This window comes from Felis catus, chromosome A1 (assembly GCF_018350175.1).
Source record: "Felis catus isolate Fca126 chromosome A1, F.catus_Fca126_mat1.0, whole genome shotgun sequence".
Taxonomy (NCBI): domain Eukaryota; kingdom Metazoa; phylum Chordata; class Mammalia; order Carnivora; family Felidae; genus Felis; species Felis catus.
The window spans coordinates 1,084,085-1,100,296 of NC_058368.1; the positions used below are offsets into that span (position 1 = coordinate 1,084,085).

Consider the following 16,212-nt stretch of genomic DNA (forward strand, 5'->3'; position numbering starts at 1 on the left):
GAAGTTACAAGAACTCTGGCTTTTTGATGACCATGTCTTTGTATGTCCCTTTATCTTTCACCTCTGCCCCTAAACCTTTATATGTCTGTCTTTCTCATATATCCTTCTTTCTGTTTCTCTCATTTTTTCATCCTTTTAGGCTTATTAGCAACTTTATCAGCCTAGAAATTGTGGAGAATAATAAAGAATGACTAAAGCTTAGTGTAGAATGCTATAAAATGCTGGTCATTTTTCCTTTTTACTTATTTTTTTTGGTTATGAGTGATGTTTAATTGTTGAAGAATGTTTGGAAAATCTATAATTAAATCCCTGATAGTGTTTTATTAACTGAAGATTACCGCATCAGTCCTTTGAGTGGTTTTCTTTCAGTCTTTTTCCTTTGCATTATCACTTGGTTGACATGCAACTCTGAATAATTTTGCTTCCTGTTTTTTTCCCATTTTAATATTATGTTGTATTTTCTCATACCAATAACATTTATATACAAGTTTTAATGACTGCATAGTGGATATGGATATATCATTCCCATATTTGGTGTTTACAGTTTCCCATATTTTGCTATTATAGATTTATGATGAACATCTTTGTTCAAATTTCTCATTATTTCTTTAGAGTATATTTCTAGAAATGAAGTTACAAGGCCAAACGATATCACTGTCCCTATCCTTCCAAAGACTTTTGGTTGAAAAAAAAATCTATCTGGCTTATAATGACTTTGGAAGAAATAATGTTCCTTACTATTCAATTTGTAAAATATCTCATGCCTTCCAAGACCCTTTCCCTCTATGTGTGTATATGTATTTTCGTAGGCGAGTCTGGGTGTGGGCATGTATCTGTGAGTTTGTATGAGCATTTTAAAGTTGTAGAAATATACTGTCATATTGCCATCCAGAAAAGTCTTACAAACTTACACGTCAGCTGTCTATGTATGTTAGTTTCTTTCTCATTGTAACTTTCAGGCTCAAATAAAAGTTTAAGATGCTAATGCTCAAATTAATTTGAAAATAAGTATTTTGTCTTTATTGTAATTATAAATATTTTAAAAACATAAGAGTATGAGGAAGGAAATAATCTCACCATTGAGAATAGTACATTTAATTCTAACCTGAGATCATAGTTTAGGTATTGTTTTGTAAACTCTTTCCTCCTCCTACCCCTTTAAATACCTAACAAAACATCTTGAACTTTTGGCCATATCAAGTCTATATGTTTGATTTATTCTCTATTTAGCTTGGTTCCAGTTTTCACTATTTAAAAAACTCTTAAGGATATTTTTATGCCTGTATCTTGAAATACTTATTTCTTTAGGGATATTGTTGAGTCAAAGGGGCATATCATTGTAAGAATTGTGTTTCTGGGGGTGCCTGGCTGGCTCAGTTGTATAGTGTGTTACTCTTGATCTTGGGGTTATTGGTTCAAGCCCCATTTTGGATGTAGAGATTACTTAAGAAAAATAAAAAATAAAAAATCTTAAAAAAAAAAACCAATTGTCTTCCTTTTTACTCAAGCTCTTATACAAGGGAATGTATACTACTTATCAGAAAAAAACTGAACAGATATACCTTTTTGCTCTTTGTTTCTGAATTAGCTCTTGTTAAATGTGCTGTTTTTATTAGTAATAGGGAGTTATAAAATCTTGGCTATTTATACTAGCTGTCAGACTAATTGTGATCTGCTGCCCCCTGATGTCCTTTGAATAAAATAGAAGGTTTAGACAAAACTTATCTTCCTAAAAATATTTTCATGTTGGAGGATGTGAAAATTTGGTAGCAGAAATATATAAGAACTGAAAAATAGATAAATGGAGACATATTATTTATACAGGGTCTAAAACTAAATTAGAAAAAAAAGTATGCCTTTTTTTTTCAAAATCAAGTTAATAGATGCCCTTAAATTTAACTCATTTCTTTAAGAATATGTTCAAGTGATAAACCTACAAAATTGAGCATATGTTCAAATACAAGTTTTGATTGGAGGGCCTTCATAAGGTGGAATTTTCAATTAGTGACTACAGTTGGCTCTTAAAAACATAGTAAGGGTTAAGAGTGTCAACTTCCCCTCTCTCCCCACCCCCCATGCACTTGAAAATCCATGTATAATTTTTTGACTCCTCCAAAACATAACTACTAGTAGCCTTCGGGTTTTGTTTTGTTTTGTTTTGTTTTTAACTAGTAGTCTACTGTTGACTGGAAGCCTTACTGATAACAGCATGTATTTTCTGTATGATATGTATTATATACTGTATTCTTATAGTAAACTAAGCTAGAGAAAAGAATGTTATTAAGAAAATCATAAAAAAATACTTTTACAATACTGTACTATAAACAAATCTGCATATAAGTGGACTCAGTTCAAACCCATGTTGTTCAAGAGCCAACTGTATTTTCTTTGTAGTCATTAATATTTGTATCTATTTATTAAAACTGGTCTATTACCCTGATGATAGCAGAATAACAGGATTCCAGAATGCACTGTTTATTCAACGTATGAAGTATAATTTTGTGGAGAGGGGTATTACAGACTAAGGTAAAATTTCAGTAGCAGTGTTATGTAGCCCCTTGAAATAATTATATTGATGGACTGGGTCAGAACCAGGAAATCTCCCTCTTCAAGGTTTTGAAAATAAAGAAGTTTCCCTGAGCTCTAGATAAATTTGAACTTCCTGTGGAAGGAAAAAGACCATTGTTTTTCATATAGAAGGGTAACTTTTTATGTATGGAAGTTGAAAATTTGGAATAACCTAGAAAAGAAAAAAATTACTAGAGACAATAGTAGAATTTAGAAATGGTGGCCTGTAAAGTTTCAAAAGGAAAAAGGTTATGGTATTGATAGTGTAGTGAGAGATCTGTGGAGCAGTAACTAGTGTAGTAAGCAGGAGACTTTCTGCTAAGTACCAGCTTAAGAGAGAAAAAATAAATTCTGCACTCTACTGTTAATGTTGCACATATCTTTTAATTCTGTGCTATGCTGAAACCGTTTGCAGTGAGACCGTAATAATGATGTTGGATGAGTCACTATACGTTGGCTTATCATTTCTGTGTAACACTCTAATTTTTTTGGTATTATGTGGTCTATTTAGAGGCCATGGAACTAAACATGGGAAAAGCTGTTTTTATTTTTAAAAATGTTTATTTGAGAGAGAGAGAGAGAGAGAGCGTGCACGCATGCGTGCAGGTACATGAGTGGGGAGAAGCAGAGAGAGATGGGGAGAGAGAGAATCCCAAGCAGGCTCCACGCTCAGTGTGGAGCCCTACGTGGGGCTCTGTCTCAGGATTGTGAGATCATGATCTGAGCTGAAATCAAGAGTTGGATGCTTAAGCAACTGAGCCACCCAGGCACCTTGGAAAAAGCTGTTTTTGAAAAGGTGTTTTGAATATAATCATATATACAGTTTATCAGACCTGTATTATATTTGTCAAGTGTTTGGCCAAAATTTTATTATAACTTTCATTATCAACTTTTATGTTTATGTATGTGTTCCTTACTTAAAGGAATATTCTGTAAATTCTTGTTTAATCAATAATGGCTAATATTTTTTAATGCTTCCTCTATGCTACTTACTATGTTTTATTGCATGTATTATCTTATTTAATGTTACCATTCCTATGAGGTTGGTACCATTTCCAGTTTAGAGAAGAGTTAGGTACAGAGTTTAACTTTCCAGTTTAGTAGGTGGAGTCTAAATGTCAACTAGGCATTCTTAGTCCTTGGGTTTTTACCTCTCTGCTACATTGCTGCCTTATTAATGTCTTAAACTTGTACAGGATGGGAAGTTAAAACTGTTTCTTTGATAGAGATCCCAATGTGTATAAATACCTGTTTCATTTATTCTTCCTTGTGCATTTTGTTTTTAAGATTCTTGGATTTCCCAGTCAGCTTCATTTCCTCGTAATCAGAAACAACCAGGGGTGGATTCTTTATCACCAGTGGCCTCACTTCCTAAACAAATTTTCCAGCCTTCTGCACAGCAACAACCCACTAAACCAGTTAAAGTCACTTGTGCAAACTGTAAAAAACCTTTACAGAAGGGACAGACGGCTTATCAGCGAAAAGGATCAGCTCATCTCTTTTGTTCTACCACCTGCCTTTCTTCCTTCTCTCACAAGCCTGCTCCAAAGAAACTTTGTGTTATGTGTAAAAAGTAAGGTTTACCTTTCTCTCCTTCTTTTTTTTTTTTTAAATTAAGTACAGTTGATACACAGCGTTACATTAGTTTCAGGTGTACAATATAGTGATTGGACAAGTCTCTAAGTTATGCTGTGCTCACCACAAGTGTAGGTAAGGTTTACCTTTCAGCATAATTCCATGTGGTTGAATATTGGTGGTATATAATTTTAGGAAAATTCTGAGTCTTAGAGGCAAATTATGATGTTTGGAAAATTGGTAAGCTAGTTGTTTGAATCTTAAAGCAAAACTCAGATTTGCAGTGGCTTTGGAGGATTACCTACTACCTCTGGGTGGCTGATGATTAAAAGGCTTCTTATTTGGGGTTGATTTAGATACCAGGCCCTTGTAATTAATTTTGGCTCTAATCTCCATTGAACTCCTTGAATTTGTCAAAATGCATGTTTATTTGCATTATTAATTATTAGAATTCTAGCCAGATAAAATTGTTTTGCAATTTATATCACATTAAAATAGGTCAAATTTTGTACTATCTTCATATTAAGATTATTTTAAATTGGCAAGTCTTTGGATTTTATGTTTTTATGTTAGTTTTGAACATTCAGTCATTACAATGCCAGTGTTTTAAGACACAAGTAGCAGTTTTTGGATAGCTTTGGGGAGAGACAGTTCTGTCTTACATTATTTTTTAGTTCTTGCTTCACTAGTTAAAAATAGTGGAACATGGTATATTATGTGCACGGTCGAACCAGGTGGGCTTTCCTTCTGTGCCATCTCTTGGAGCGGCCCAAATTTGGGAAGATAGTTTAGATCTTAGAACTTTGAAAAGGTTCTCTGTACAAGTTTAATAAATGCAAGTATTGGAACGGTTACATAGTTTTTAGATTGCTTTACAGTAGTAGACTTTTACATACTGTAGTATAGGATCTTGAAATTCAGAATTTCATTAAAGGAAAACTTCACAGGTCATCACTTTTGTTTCCTACCATTTCGAATTGCATTACAGAGCTGTACAGAATGGTAGGTGGGGTCCTTTTGGATTATGGCTATAGGGGTGTACCTAAATAAGTTCATATATCCTCTAGAATATATGTCATATTTCTGTGACCTAGATCGTTCCAAGTTTTCTACTTACCTATGGGAAAGGAATTGACTAGGTGTTATAAGTTTGTATCTCAGGAAATTAGGCTTTGATGTTAAACTCCATATATAAATAATAACAACTGATTTTTTTTACTTTTATTTTTTAAAGTGTTTCCAATGTCTGAAAGCCTTGTTAAGGAGTTTGAAGATAAATTGGGTACTGACAAAGATTTAATAGTATGAAATCATTTTGGTTCCTTATCTTCTGTGTTCACATTTTATTGCCAAGAGTTTTTAAATAGTAAACGTGATTTAATGGATCTAAAAATGGTGTTTGATTCCCAGGGTAAAATATGTGGAAATTAGAAATGTTAATTATTACTCTTACGTTTGATTTTTTTTAAATACAAGTTGACTTTAAGCTGTTCACTTACTTTTCAGAGATATAACTACGATGAAAGGAACTATTGTCGCTCAAGTGGATTCAAGCGAATCCTTCCAGGAATTCTGTAGTACATCTTGTTTGTCTCTCTATGAAGACAAACAGAATCCTACTAAAGGAGCTCTAAATAAATCAAGATGTACAATTTGTGGTAAACTAACAGAGGTTTGTATTTTTGTGCCTTCTCTCTTAGTTCTAACTAATGTGAATATTCTTAGCTTTATTTAATAGTTACGACGTCATCAGTATATAGTTCTTTAAAAGTGGAGATGTATATTCCATTATGTAATCCCTGTGGGAGAATGATTTAGGAAATTTTAAAATATAATACTTTTTCCCTGAGGTTTGGAGCATGTAGAGACAACCATAGTGTTTAAATATATAGACTTGACTCGAAACTACCATTCTTAAGAAAGAGAACAAATGGAGGAAATATTTTTAATACCTTAACATTATTCATGTGGTATTAAAGTTTTTGCATTTGATTATATTAAAAGAAACCTGTGTATTATACATACCTCATCTGAATTATTTATAACATTGGTTTTCTCCTACCTTTCTAGAGCAGTGTATTTTATTTATAGTTCCTTTTGGATTTGTCTAAAGATTTCCAGTCTCTTTGTTTTAGAAGTTTTATCCAAACTGGGTTGTTTCCTATCATTTTTAGATCTCTCTAGAGAAGTTCGTAGTGATGTCGCTAATGCTGACCCCTCTGCCATAAGTGTATTTATTGTGTGTATAAAAATAAGTTCAAAGAATCACGAACAGTACTTTGTCTTTCTTTTTCCCTAAATAAGCCTTCCACAGAAAAATTATTGAGGCATTTTCTATTGGAGCACCTTGTTATTTAGCTACTTGTGATACTCATTTATTTTTTAAAATTTTGTTTGTTTTTAGATTCGCCATGAAGTTAGCTTTAAAAATATGACTCATAAGCTGTGCAGTGACCACTGCTTTAATAGATACAGAATGGCCAATGGTTTAATAATGAATTGCTGTGAACAGTGTGGAGAGTACCTGCCCAGCAAAGGTGCTGGAAATAATGTCCTGGTGATTGATGGTCAGCAGAAAAGATTTTGCTGTCAAAGCTGTGTCAGTGAATACAAACAGGTAACTCATGATCTAATCAAAATTGGCCATTCTTTTGAATATGTTTTAAATTGCTATAATAGCTTTATTTTAGCAGCATTTATTTATACTCTAGATTTATCCTGGAATCTCACTTAATTCCATTGTTATCTTCATCTCTTGGAGATAACATATCTCAAATGAATACTGATATATGTAAATTACTAGAAATTGTGATTTTTCATATAATGGTAAATGCTAGCAGAATGATTACTCTTTTGAAATATTACATATGTATTTTTTGCTGGGGCGCCGGGGTAACTCAGTTGGTTAAGTGTCCGACTCTTGGTTTCGGCTCAGGTCATGATCTCACAGTTTGTGAATTTGAGCCCCGTATAGGGCTTTGCGCTGGCTGTGCAGAGCCTGATTGGGATTTTCTCTCTCTCTCTCTGTCTCTCTCTCTCTCTCTCTCTCTCTGTGTCTCTGTCTCTGTCTCTGTCTCTCTCTCTCTCTCTCTCTCTCTCTCTCTCTGCTCCTCTCCTGTTCACATTGTCTCTGTCTCTTTCAAAATCAATAAACTAAAAAAAAAAAAAAAATATTTTTGGGGCGTTGGAGGAGAGGTGTTGCAAATAATGATTTTTCAAAAAGCTTTGTTTAAGAAGATTATTTATATTTCAATTTTAAGGTCTTTTGATGTAGTTTGTTTTTGAATATATTCAAAAGTAAAATGTACGTTAAAATATATGTTCAGAGAAAACCAGCTCCTGTTTCTATCTTCTTTTGGTTCCTACTTATGTTTTATAGGTATCAGTTTTTCAGTTTTTATTCTTTTATAGTTTCTCTTCTTTATGAAGAATTAAGAAAGTATGTAATTCATTCTTCGTTTCTCTTTTTCCTATACAAAAGGCAACATATTGTATGTACTACGCTGCCTCTTCAATGTTTCATTTCACAGCGTATCTTGGAAATCATTGTCTATCAATGATATATGGACTTTCCTCTCTTCTGTTTTTTAATGGCTGTTCAAGTTAAATTTTCAGGAAAACTATGAGCTGGTTATTCAAAACATTAAAAATAAATTGTATAAACATAGATAAATTTATATTAGTCTTCTAGGGCTGCCATAACAAAATGCCAGACTAGAGGGCTCAAACAAATTTCTTTTGTCATAGTTCTGGAGTCAGTTCTGGAGTCTAGGAGTTCAAGTATCAAACTTGAACCCCCCCCCCCCCCCCCCCCCCCGCCTCTTGCTCACTTGTGCCCTCTCGTTCTTTAAAAAAAAAAAAAAAAAGATGAATTTTGGGGGAACACAATTCAAACCTCAACAATATTGAAAATAAAAGAAGTACACAAAACCTATTACTTCCTAATTAGTTTAATGTATTTTAATATTATTTGTATTCTTAAGGTTATTTGTGTCTTATGTTTATACAATGGACATTTTACAAATAATGGTGTGCTTCTGTGTGTCTCTTTCCAGTTTCATGTTTGGTTTTATTTTGTAGCTGAAATTAGCCATAGTGGGAGTGTTTTCATGACAAATGTTGCCGATTATGGGGTCTCCCTTAATCTAAGAGCTAGTGGTTAACCATGTCCCAGACAGCACTGGGCTATATAATAGTTTATTTGATCACTTTGCTATTGGATGGTCTTCAGGTTATTTCTGGTACTTTGCTATTATAAATAGCAGGTGGTGAATAACCTGATGTATTTTCTCTGTATTCGTGGAGGTATGGTTTTAGGGTAGACTCTTAGAAGCTGGCTGCTTGCCAAAGGAGTGCATATGTTAGTTAGTTGGACATGTTAAATCCCCTTCTGTTGTAATTGTGCCAGTTTGTATCTCTCTTAGTAGTGTTGAGTGCCTGTGTCTCCACTCCCTCTCCAACAGAGTATTAACACATAGTTTTGATTGGGAAAGATGGTATGTTGATATAGTTTTAATTCATATTCCTTTTATTAGGAATGATGAGCACTTTTTCATATTTCAGAGCTACTTGTCTTTCCTTTTCTGTGAACTGTTTATCTTTTACACATTTTTTCTTTGGGTTTTGATCTTCTCCGTTTTTTCCATTAAATTGAACATTTATTTTAATGAGCAAAATGCATTTGTAGTTTGTTTACAAACAATTGCCCCTACCATGTTGCAAGTATTGTCCTAGTTGCTGGAAATAGTATAGTGGAAAGTAAACATAGATCCTGCTTTCATAGGATTTTCATTGAGGTGGCATACTTCAAATTCATTAGTGTAAGGATCAGACTAATTATAATCTTCCAAGACCTCACTGTCATGTTTGATGTTGATGATTATGTTGCATTTATTATCTTTATTATACATGGAAGGTTTGGTTAAGAGTGCTAGCTTTAGTTAGTTGGCGTGTGTTAAAATCCTGGCCCCACCAGTCATCTATGTCCTGGGCAAATTATTTAACCTCCTTTGTGTCTTGCCTCATTTCACCATGTGTAAAGTTGTGGAAGTAGCAATCCCTGTCGCATAGTGTTATTAAAACGTGAAATCTGAGCCTCCTTGATTTTTAAGATCCTACTTCAAGAAACTGAACGTTACCAATTCAGCCCCTTTGTGTCCTCTCCCAGTGACTTTCCCCTTCTACCTCTTTAAAGATAACCACTGTCTTTGACTTCTAACATGGTTTGACTTTTTATAAAGTTTATTAAGTAATGATATCCTACCATGTTATAAATAACTGTGTTTGGATGCTTATAAAAATTTTTGCCGTGTAAAATTTTTATTTTTTTAATTTGGTTTTAAGAATCTTTTTTTAAAGTTTATTTATTTATTTTGAGAGAGATAGAGAGTGAGCAGGGAGGGGCAGAGTGAGAGGGAGAGAGAAAATCCCAAGCAGGCCCCACTCATCCTGGAGCCCCAACTTGGGGCTCAATCTCAACGATTGTGAGATCATGACCTGAGCCACCCAGACACCCGTAATGTAAAATTTTTAATTATTTTCAAATTTAACAGTTTTTTTTTCTTTTTATTGTTTCAGGATTTTGTTTCACATACTTTCCTTACTCCCAGACTATAAAGGAATGCTTTTCTTATTTTCTTTCTAATGTTTGCAAGCCTTCATTTTAATATTTAAATCTTTAATGCATGTAAGGGAATTTATTCTGGTATATTGTTAAATTATGGGTCAAATATTTTTTCCATCCAAAAGACTGTCATTGAGAATCAGCATCTTTATGTCAAAATATCCCATTATAGAACAAGGGATTTCATTCTGTTAGATCAGTTCTTATTACACTTACTCATAAATACTTTATCTTTTTGTTACTATTTTAAATGAGGTTTTCTCTTCCATTATTGTGTGTGTATATGTACATATATGTAGGTACATATATGTATGCCTACATATATTTTTAAATTGATTTTAAATAGCTGCTGTCTAACTAAATCATCATTATTGGTTGATTTTCTTGGATTTTTGACTAAGTCATCGTATCATCTGCAAGTAGAGAAAGTTTAGATCTTCCTTTACATTTCTTGTTCCCATTATTATTTTGTCTTGCATAATGGCTTTCCTAATAACTCCAGTAGAGTTATAAAGAGTGGAAGTATCTTTTTGTTTTTCCAGTGGGAATGCCTTTGGTATTTCCTCATTAAATTATTTGGCTTTAGGGTTGAGGTCAATATATATTAAATATATTAAAGAAGTACCCACTGATTTTTGTTTTATTAAGTATTTCACCAAAAATGAATGTTGAGTTTTGAAGGTTTTCAGTGTCTATGGAAGTGTTATGTGATTTCTTCCCTCCTTTAAATCTATTAATATGTGACTTTTTGTAATGAATTTCCTAAACCATGTAACCATTCTTGCATTGCTAGAATAAGCCATACCAGGTCATTGTTATATTTTAAATGTTTAGTTGGAACTGTTAATATTTTATTTAGTATTTTCCCATTAGTATTCATAAGTGACATCATGTTTAATTTTTGGGGGGATGCATTCTTTTAAGATATCAATAGGATATTTATTTTAAAAAATGCTTGAGTAAAATTCAAATCCATACATGCTTAAAACAATAAAAATGAAAATAAATGAATTAAATATTCAACTCAAAAAGTTGTAAAAAGAACAAACTAAAAGGAGAAGAAAGAAATAAAGGTAAAAGTAGAAATTAATGAGTTAAGAAATAAAAACAGTACCAAAATAATTCAGAATACTGCTTCTATGATAAATCAGGTCTGTGAAAAACTAGACCAACTGATCATCAATCTAATCAGGAAAAGAGGCTTAAAAAATGGGTAATTTCACAAAAATAAGTGACAAGGTAGACTGAAGCATCAAAACAGAGGAAGTTGAAGAAAATCAATTATAAGGGACTACTTTGTGTGCAGCTTTATATAAAAATACTGACAACCCAGACTGAGTAATTTTCTGTGAAAATAATTTTTTTGTGTGTGTGAAAATCTAATTTACCTAAATTGACTCCAGATGATACAGTAAAGCAGAGAATCTCCCTAGAAGAAATAGAGATAGTTATCCGTGAACTAACCCACAAGGAGAAACAGACTCAGATGGTTTCATAGGAAAATTCCATCAGATTTAAACTAGGTAATCTGAGTGCTATTTTAAATCATTCCAGAGCATAAAAAAGGTGTAAAATAACTTGAAAAATTTTTAAAAATTGTGATAAATATATATAACCGAATTTCCAATTGTTCTGAAACATTTTTAAGTATACAGTTTAGTGGCATTAATTGCATTCATAATGTGCAACCATTGCCTCTATTTTCAAAACTTTGCAATGACCCAAACAGAAACTGACAAACCAGTAACTCCTCATTTTCTCCTACCTCCCTGATCCCTGATAATCTCTAATCTTCTTTGTGTCTTTATGAATTTTCCTATTCTAGATATTTCATATACTTGAAATCATACATTACTTTGTCCTTTTGTGTCTGGTTTATTTCACTTAAACATTTGTTTTTTATTATAATCATCTCAGTAGGTGTGGGGTGGTATCTCCAGTTCTCATTTGCATTTCTGTGATTACTAATGCTGTAGAGCATATTTCCATGTGCTTATGGACAATTTGTGTATCTTTGAAAGTATTGAAGTCCTTTGCCCGTTTTGATTGAATTGCATTGTTTTTCCTTTTATTTTTCAATTGTAGTAGTTTTTTATATGTTCTGAATATTAATCCCTTATTTGACATATGGTTGCAGATGTCGTCTCCTGTGTGTTGCCTTTCTGCTTTTTTGATAATGTCATCTAAATGTACAAAAATTTTGATGTTAATAAAGTCCAGTTAACCTCTTTTTTCCTTGTTGATTATGTTTTTGGTCCATACCTAAGAATTTGTTTGCAAAATCAAAAGTTAAGATGGTTTATCCCTATGTTTTCTTCAAGACGTTTATGGTTTTAACTCATGTTTAGGTCTTTGGTCCATTTTGAATTAATTTTTGTTTAGGATATGAGATAGGCATCCAGCTTCTTTCTTTTGTATGTGGAAATACAGTTGTCCCAGCAGCATCATCTGTTGAAAAGAGTATTGTTTCTCCCATGGAATGGACTTATTATACTTGTGAAATATTAATTGGCCATAGATGAGTAGGTTTATTTCTGGACTCTCATTGGATATTCCATTCATCTACGTGTCTGTTCTTATGCAAGAACCACACTATTATGATAACTGTGTAGTAAGTTTTGAAATTAGGAAATGAGTCTTCCAACTTTGTTGTTCTTTAGAGATTGTTTGGATATTCTAGACTCATTGCAATGTTATGTGAATTGGAGGATTAGCTTTTCCATTTCTCCAGAAAAGGCTATTAGAATTTTGATAGTGATTGCATTGAACCTGTAGATTGCTTTGGGTACTATTGACATTTCAACGTGTTAAATCTTCCTGGCTGTGGATATGGGTTGTCTTCCTATTTATTTAGACCTTTCTTAATTTCTCTTAGCAGTTTTTTCATAGTTTTCAGTGTACAAGTCTTCCATTTTCTTGGATATATTTATTTCTAGGCATTTTATTTTTAACACAATTGTTAATGTAATTGCTTTATTAATTTCCCTTTCAGATTGTACACTGCTAGTGTTTAGAAATACAAGTGATATTTAAGTGTTTATCTTGTACCCTGCAACTTTGTTGAATTTGTTTTTTAGCTCTAGTAGCTTTATTGTGGATCCCTTGGAATTTTTCCCATCTAGTTATGTCATGTGCAAATAGTAGTAGTTTTACCTCTTTGTTTCTAATTTGGTTGCCTTTTCTTTCTTTTTCCTAAATGTTTTGGCTAGAACTTTCACTATTTTATTGACTAGAAGAAGTGACGAAATTGAGCATCCTTGTTTTGCTTCTAATCTTGGAAGAAAAGCCATCTATCTTTGACCATTGAGTCTGATGCTAGTTGTGGGTTGTTCATACATGGCATTTATTATGTCACAGTACTTTTCTAATATTCTTAGTTTGTTGAGTGTTTTAGTCATAAAAGTATGTTGGATTTTGTCAAACTTCTTTACCATTTGATTATCATGTGGTTTTGCCTTCATTATAATCATGTGGTTTGTTACTTTCATTATTTTACGTTGAACCACTCTTTGCATTACTAAGATAAACCCCACTTGACTGTGTTGTATAATACTTTCAGTATGCTGCTGAATTTGCTTAACGTTTAACCTCTTAAATTTATATCTAATTTAAGCTGGTAACAACTTAACTGGCATTTAAGAACTCTGCTCCTGTAGGGGCTTCTGGGTGGCACAGTTAAGTGTCTGACTCTTGGTTTCATCTCAGGTCATGATCTTGCAGTTTGTGAGTTTAAGCCCCACGTTGGGCTCTGAGCTGCCAGTGTGGAGCCTGCTTGGGACTCTCTTCCTCTCTCCTTCCCTCCACCCACCCTCCTTTCTCATAAACTTAAAAAAAAAAAAAAAAAGGAACTCTGCTCCTGCTCCTGTATAGCTCCAGCCCCATTTATGTTACAATAAATTACATCTTAAACATTGTTTGCACAATAACAGGTTTACAGTTATGTTTTGTACATTTGTCCTTAAAATCATGTAGGAAGTAAAAAGTGGATTTATAAGCTAAAGTATTCCAGTACTACGTTTTATATTTGCCCATGTAGTTTTTTTTTTTTTTTTAATTTTTTTAACGTTTATTTATTTTTGAGACAGAGAGAGACAGAGCATGAACGGGGGAGGGTCAGAGAGAGGGAGACACAGAATCTGAAACAGGCTCCAGGCTCCGAGCTGTCAGCACAGAGCCCGACGTGGGGCTCGAACTCACAGACCGCGAGATTATGACCTAAGCCAAAGTCGGCCGCTCAACCGACTGAGCTACCCAGGCGCCCCTGCTAAAGAGTCTTATTTGTTCATTCTGTTACTGTCTAGTTTCCTTTCCATTTCAGCCTAAATCTTTGACTGTCTTTAACAATTCTTTAGAGTAGGTCTGGTGGTAACAAATTCCCACAGTTTTTTATTTGATATGTCTTTATTTGTCCTTCATGTTTGGATAACAGTTTTGCCGGGTATAATATTTTTGTTTGAAAGTTTTTTTTCTTTCAGCATTTTATATATGTCCTCTCACTGCCTTTTGGCTTCCATGGTCTCTGATGAGAAATTGGTGGAAAATCTTACTGAGGTTTCTTTGTACTTGATAAGTAGCTTGTCTCTTGCTACTGAAGATTCTCTGTGTCTTTCAACAGTTTGATTATAATTTGTACTGTTGTGTGTCTTTTTGAGTTTATCCTACTTATAATTTGTTGTGCTTTTCAGGTTTGTGGATTTCTTTACGATCATCAAATTTATGAAGTTTTCAGCCATTGTTAAAATAAAAATTTGCTTGTTCTCTCTATTCTTTTAGAGCTGTCATAATGTACATGTTGGTCTGCTTAATTTGTCCTATAGGTTCTTTAGACTTTGTTCACTTTTTTTTTTTTCATTTTCTTTCTGTTCTTTAGACTATATTTAATTTCAATTTTGGCCTTAGTACTGCTGGTGAAAGTTTGACTCTGCTAGTTCTCATCTTGACTGGTAGGTGACAAGGTACCTTGTTACTTTCTGATAGGTTAAGATGTTCAGGCTCCCTACTTGACCTTTTCTTATGTCACCCTAGCTGGGTTGCTGGCGTGGGGTACCTCATTATAGCCAGGCAAAGGTGGAGTCTAGGCTTTCTACTTGTCCTTTCTAGTGTGGGTGGGATTGGTGCCACATTGCTCCTGTGGTGTTTGGATTGAGTGGAGGGTCTGTTGACTGAAAGTTTTCTGTCCTTCTAGGTTGTAATTCCAGTTGTATTTCTCCTATAGCTGTGTCGTTTCTGTTGCTGGTTTTAAGATTTTTTTCCTTTGTTTTTATTTTTATCCAAATTTTAATATTATTTAAAATTTTTCAGAAATTTGACTCTGATATATTGTGATTCCTTCAGTTTATCCTTCCTGGGGTTTGCTTAGCTTCTATCTGTAGGCTTATATCTTCTGCCTAGTTTGCAGTGTTTTCAGACATTTTTTTGAGAACTTTTTCAGCTTTATCCTCTTTTTCCTCTCCTTCCAGGACTCTAGTGATATGAAAGTTAAATATTTGTTACAGTCTTACAGATCCTTGAGGCTCTGTTCTTTTTTATTTTTTCCATCCAAGCCTGTTTTCTTTCTATTCAGATTGGATAATTTCTGTATTTTCCTTCACTGCTTCTTTCCTCTTTGTTCTGCTATTGTTTTTTTCTTGTTGTTTACTAATAATTTTTTTTAGAATGGTTTTAGTGTTACAGAAAAATTAAGAAGATAGTACAGTGTTCTCATGGTAAGGTCTTCTGTTGACACCTTAAATTAGTAAGGTAATATTTGTTACATTTACTGAACTCGCATTACGGAAAGTCCATAGTTTATTTGGATTTCCTTCAGTTAAAAAAAAAAAAAGTTTATTTATTTTTGAGAGAGACAGAGTATGAGCAGGGGAGGGGCAGAGAGAGAGGGAGACAGAATCTTGAAGCAAGCTCCAGGCTCTGAGCTGTTAGCACAGAGCCCAGTGCAGGGCTTGAACTCATGGACCGTGAGATCATGAACTGAGCTGAAGTCGGATGCTTAACTGGCCCACCCATCCAGGTGCCCATGGATTTCCTTAACTTTTATATAATGTCTTTTTTCTGTTCTAGGATCGTATCTAGAGTACCACATTATACTCAGTAATCATGAAACCTTAGGGTAGTCTTGGTTGTGACATTTTCTCATAGTTTTGTTTTTAATGGCCTTAACAGTTTTTAGGATTTAGGTATATTGTAAAATGCCTTTCTATTGGAATTTGATGTTTTCTCATCACTAGATTGTAGCTGTAAGTTTTTAGGAGGAATGTCACAGATGTGTTTACCTTTTACAGTTTTGACGTTTTCAGCATATCATAAGGGTGCTCCTATCAACATGATTTAAAATGACTGAAGTTGATGTTTATCACCTTGCTGCAGTAGCATTTGTCAGGATTCTCCATTGTAAAGCCCGCCTCCTCCCATTTCCATGTTGTATTCTTGAAAATGAAGTCACTGTCTCC

At 33.6% G+C, this 16,212-nt stretch overlaps 1 protein-coding gene across 3 annotated transcripts in view; it reads left to right on the top strand.

Annotated features, from left to right (window-relative positions):
- ZMYM2 (zinc finger MYM-type containing 2) overlaps positions 1-16,212 on the top strand; it is a 69,384-nt gene that overhangs the window by 1,402 nt on the left and 51,770 nt on the right. For all 3 annotated transcript variants that reach the window (XM_019815621.3, XM_019815643.2, XM_019815692.3), the window contains 3 exons: positions 3,856-4,141; positions 5,650-5,815; positions 6,548-6,760. In XM_019815621.3, coding sequence (XP_019671180.1) covers positions 3,856-4,141; positions 5,650-5,815; positions 6,548-6,760 — 665 coding nt within the window. The remainder of the gene's footprint in view (positions 1-3,855; positions 4,142-5,649; positions 5,816-6,547; positions 6,761-16,212) is intronic.